The sequence below is a fragment of the Salarias fasciatus genome, chromosome 15, assembly GCF_902148845.1.
Source record: "Salarias fasciatus chromosome 15, fSalaFa1.1, whole genome shotgun sequence".
Classification (NCBI taxonomy): domain Eukaryota; kingdom Metazoa; phylum Chordata; class Actinopteri; order Blenniiformes; family Blenniidae; genus Salarias; species Salarias fasciatus.
The window spans coordinates 23913244-23918458 of NC_043759.1; the positions used below are offsets into that span (position 1 = coordinate 23913244).

The following is a 5215-nucleotide window of genomic DNA, read 5'->3' on the forward strand; positions in this document are numbered from 1 at the left end:
GCCCCGGATAAGCGGTAGAAAATGGATGGATGGATGGATGAATTTAGGCTGTCTTGGAGATAGGATGAAGTTTGAGGAAGTGAGCGCTCATAAGAAACTGATATTTTTCATCGCTCTGTTATTGCTGGTGTTTGTGTGTGTGTGTGTGTGTGTGTGTGTGTTTGTGTGTGTGTGTGTGTGTGTGTGTGTGTGTGTGTGTGTGTGTGTGTGTGTGTGTTGGGGGCAATCTTGGTAAAGACTTGGTATTTTAAGCTACTATAAATCATATTTGATGAATTGTAAAATTATTTATGAAACACACACATTGTGAATGGAATCGGCGGACTTCAAATGAGCCATTTTAATCGCGATTAATTGCGATTAACTCCAGGATTGGGGTGCGATTAAACGCGATTAAAAAAATTTAATTGTTGCCCAGCTCTAGTTTAAATCAAGTCTGAAATGACTGCTGGAAGTTACAGGCTGAGAGGAGAGCTGCAATGCTTGATTCTCCTCACACCAGGGGTGGGCAGCCAATTTTCCCAAAGGGCCACATGAAACAGAACTGCTTATTGAAGGCCGAGAGGACAGCTGACTTGAATTTTCTTCAACAACAGCTACATATCTCTTGATAGAAAATTTGTTTCACAGCTTTAATGAGTTATTGTTGCTCGAGGTCACTTTTTCTGAGTCTGTCCGTCTTCATCAAGATTACATGTTTCTAAATTTAGAGTCTGAGTAAATAAAAACCAAACTGTTTCTTTAATCATCTTTATTTCTACTGTGAAACAAAAACTTTGTGAGGTAACAGTTGCTAGATAAACAACGTGGCCAATAATATGCAAAATGTGAGCATTTTGGATGGAATGAGCCAATAGTAATAGTAATTTTCATTTTTATCAGGATTTCTCAGTGATAGATTAGCTGTCGTTGCCTCAGACTGCAGGAAGACAGTGAGGATGTGTTTACAGGCTGAAATTCTTGATTTTGTATTTTCGCTGTTTTCTGTTTGCAGAAAAGAGTTAGCAGTTTTCATGACAACACATAACTTGCAGGGTCTTAATCTAATCAGAACAACGCCACTTTTTTCCAGTGTTTCTGACATAGTTTTCTATGTTTCTGCTGTCTTTTGCCTTTTGCTTCGATGTGAACATGACTTTTTTTGGACCTGTGAAACTGCAACAGCCACACGGCTTTAAACATTATTTTATCTGTTATCAAATAAAAAAAATAAAACACCTGTCAAGGAAAACAACGGCTTCATGTGAAGAAGTCCCGGCGAATGTGAGTCTTCTTGTAAACTGTGTGGAAAATGTTAAAGCTAAAGAACATTTGTGTGCAAAGCTTTTCGAATGAAAGAGACGTTTTTGCACAGTTTATAACTTCTTGGAATTGGAAACCTTGATTTATATGGAAAATAACAGCACGTATAATCACATGCATTGTTTTTATATTTGTTTTACAGAACAGTATTTTATGTTGTATTGATGAGTTTTAACAGTTTTGACTGTTTTAATGGTTTTAACTGTTCAGTTTGTTTGTTTTTTTGTCGCTGCACAGCAGTTTTTGCTCATATATCAGGTTTTATTAGCCGCTGAATGAAAGTATTTTCTTTCGAGGATTTACCCGTACCGAGCTTTCCAAGACGTGCTTTTGGAAACTGGGCGTGTATCAGCTGCAGTCAAAGACAGCAGCCAATAACATCAAAAGGTGCATGCAGCTCCGGGGTCAGAGGTCAGGGGGAGTAGACTGTGTGTTTGTTGGTTCTGACAGGAAAAAAAAAAACAGCTCTGACCTGCAGTCTGACTTGCATTGCTTCCTGTATGAGTAGATCTCTTTACACATATCACACTGTTCGTCCTTGAGTGAACTGCAACCTAACAAGCAAATACGTTGTATCAGACAGTATTGTAGTGTGATCAATAAAGTACAGTTGATCCTGGTCATTTCCCTGAAAACTGTTCAAGTGTGTGTGTGTATTTAAAAATGAATAAATAGCTGGAATATTGCATTTGTTTATTCCACTTTGTGTTAAAACAGCAACAGTACAATAACAAGCTTGTGCGATGTGTTCATGGATGCTTTGAATGGAACCATTATTTCCAATCCAAAATGTCATGAGTTTGTTAGAACTGCATTGACCGAGGCAGGTTCAGAATACACTGATACAGACGTTGGTCCCGTTCTGACGTTGAGGTAAACATGAGCCGAAGTGCTTCCCCCCTGGCTTCCTCTTACAAGGCCGTGGGGTTGTTGATCTTGCCCATGAAGAGGATGGTCTCCGTGCTGGAATCCACGATGAAGACCAGGAAGGGTCTGTTGAGCTTGAGTTTGAACGACTCGGGCAAGCTCATGCACTCGACTTCGATGGTGGTCGCGGCTGCCGCCTCCGTCCCCGTCTCGTCCACGCTCAGCACGGCCTGGTGGGAAACCTGAGGAACAACGGGGAGGTCAGAGTCAGAGTCCAGTCACTGCAGGCTGAATGGTTCTCTCTGCTGACACCAGTCAGTTCCACGAAACATTTGCGTGTTGCGGTTCTACCTTTGAGACTTTGAGTTTAATGTCTTCAGACAAGCCAGAGAAATCAGCGGCGTCTGAAAAAGCGTCAGTTACTCCCAGTTCTTGAAGTATCTGTTTCAGGGAGGCCTCGGCAGAGATGGAGAACTTGGGCAAGGAAAGGTCGACGTTACTGAGGAGTGAAGGAAATCAGTGGCGTCAGAGTCACTCGGAACTCATCACAGAAACACATACAGGTCTAAAGAGGACGTTTCTGACTTACTTCTTGAAGAAGGATTGTGTCCAGTGTTGGAAACGCTCCATGGTGAAGCCGTCCTCCACCTCCTTCATCTTGCCCTCATCGGGCAGGACAATGATCATGGAGGTGTTGCCCTTGTAGGGTAGCCTGACGACTGTGGTGTGGTTGTCATTGTCCTCATAGATGTCGTAGCTCCCCATCCTCTTCATCATGTCCACCTGAACTGTGGTAGACTCGTCCACATGGAAGTCTTCTTTGCTCGTCAGTATGGCTTCAAAGGGGTGTTCCCACTGTCCTGCATGGGATAAATGTAGAACATGGCGAAGAAATTATCGACTGTGGTCACTGATGTTGTTTCATCGATGTGCCTTTGCTTCACTCTGCATCTGTCTGGAAGAACATTGTGTGTCCAGATGTGGTTCCTACCTCTGAAGTAGACGTAGTTCAGCAGCATCATGACCGTCCCAGGGTCCAAGTCCTTCACCATGTCTTTGATCTTGTCGTGCGTTTTGCTGGCGATCAGTTTGTTGATCTGGGCCACAGCTTCCTCGGGGTTGGCGAAGTCGACATTGAGGAGCTCGCCGACGTAGTGTTGCTTTATATCCGCCACAAACTGCTGGCTGGGCTGGAAGCCTGTTCTAACTGCGACGATGTTGCCCACAGCCAGCTGCTGGTTCACCTGGTGATGTTCAAGAACGTGGAAAAAATGCTCGTAACCGTTATCTACCTGGGTCTGATTCAGAGCGGCGTAGCCCAGGGTGGACATCAGCTGGCTGCGGGTGTTACCGCGGGCCCCAGAAGACAGCATGGACAGGGCGGCCGAGATGCTGATCGGAGAGTAAAAGATGTTCTTTCCAGCTGCAGTGTGGGCATCCAGCTTCTTGTAGAGGGTGAGCGCAAACTCAGCGTTGGGCTCAGACAGCTTGTGACAGGCGTCGGCTTCCTCATGGCCGTGGTGATCAGCCAGGGCCACGGCCACAAACACTGCTGCGATAACGCAGCTGGCAAAGGTACTATGCATCTTTGGAGCCTGTTGGGGAAAAGTCGAGTTAGTTCCCTCGCACTTCTACATTTGAACATATACGGAATGACAACTCCACAGTGGGGCTTACCTTTGAAGTCCACTTTGCTGCAGACAGTTCGCCAGAAATTTCCGCCTTATATACAGGAGCTGTGAGAGCCAGCTGACAGTCTGGTTAATGATTAACTGAGCGCAGATATGTCCTGCGAAGCATCTGGCTGGGTCATCGTGACTGATGCAATACAACTCATACATTATGTCAAACGGATGAACCACCCCTGGAAGAGACCGGTCTACTCATCCACCTTACAGTTTTTCTCCACTGGTTTGGCTCATTTCTTGAAACTGAAATTACATTTTCAAAACTCGAAGATCATTTGGCAAAATGATCTTACAGTTCAGCTCAACAACATAGTTCACTTGCACACACATTTCAAAGCTTCATTTCTTTCCCATATAAATAGTCAGAGCCTCCAAAATGTAAAGATCCCTCTCAACAGCTTCGGTTCATTTCTCCAAACAGACCGGACATTCTGAATACTCTTGGTTCTCTTGTCAAAAACAACCTGGACGGTTCAGTAAAACACCATGGTTCAGCTGTCAAAGATCACATCTCTGCCAAAATAGTTCACTCAGGTGGAAAAACTAAATTTCTTTCTCAAACAAATGGTCAATGTCCTCAAAAAGTCACAATTTTTATCCACACACAAAGTGACTACCAGCCATCGGAGTTCAATATACTGTAAAATAAAAACAAAGAAACAAAAACTAAACTAAACAAAACGAAACAAAAAGGGATTGTATGGAGCCAACAGAGCTGTAAATGAAGCTGGACTTTCAAAGCTCACTTCTTCACTGGTCTCCCTCCTCGCCCTCCTGACTGTCCTCCTCACCTTCATGCAAACAGATCCATGTCTGCTATTCATGGTATTGAAGTGTGTTTTTGGCTCATTTTGACAGTTGAACAGATGATTTTGCAGGTGGTGACTGATACAATGAAATCCTGCCGATTTGTTTTGGAGAGAAAAACCATCAGACTGAGGATCAATCAATCAGTTTAGATCAACATGGCCGATTGACTTGGGAATTGTGCTAAATACATCCTTACTGTGCTGAATCATTTGCAAAGATTTTCTGAGACATTGAGACATGTACTATTGGGGGGGGTTGTTTCTGTTTTTGCTTTTTGTTTTTCCTTTTCTTCCTTTTCTCCTATGGAATATGGAAAATTTTGTTTTGGTTGAAAAGGGTTAGGCAAAATAAGTTTTGACTTCAGCCTAAACCCTTCGGTCACAGGATGATGAAGTTGATGATGATTTCGATGATGAATTGTTGATGTTGATGTTGGAGCCCAGGACTTCCGTCCCACTGACTCCACCCAGTTCTCTTTTTCTATGCTTTGTATAAAGAATGCCAAAACGACTGACTTCAGATTATTACCATTTATTGAAGTATAGCCA

General features: G+C 43.4%; 1 protein-coding gene across 1 annotated transcript; it reads right to left on the minus strand.

Annotated features, from left to right (window-relative positions):
* Positions 1–2213: 2213 nt before the first annotated feature.
* Positions 2214–3755, minus strand: LOC115401542 (alpha-1-antitrypsin homolog). Its single transcript, XM_030109791.1, has 4 exons — positions 3161–3755; positions 2759–3029; positions 2521–2668; positions 2214–2411 (listed from the first exon to the last, which is right to left on the minus strand). Exons 1-4 carry the CDS (start codon positions 3753–3755, stop codon positions 2214–2216), a joined length of 1212 nt encoding a protein of 403 aa, XP_029965651.1.
* Between the last annotated feature and the right edge of the window lie 1460 nt (positions 3756–5215).

Coding starts and splice junctions, on each gene's coding strand:
- LOC115401542 (XM_030109791.1), bottom strand. CDS start 3,755: ATGCATAGTACCTTTGCCAGCTGCGTTATCGCAGCAGTGTTTGTGGCC. Junction 2,669..2,758: donor ACACAATCCTTCTTCAAGAA/GTAAGTCAGAAA, acceptor TTCACTCCTCAG/TAACGTCGACCTTTCCTTGC. Junction 2,412..2,520: donor TTAAACTCAAAGTCTCAAAG/GTAGAACCGCAA, acceptor GTTGTTCCTCAG/GTTTCCCACCAGGCCGTGCT.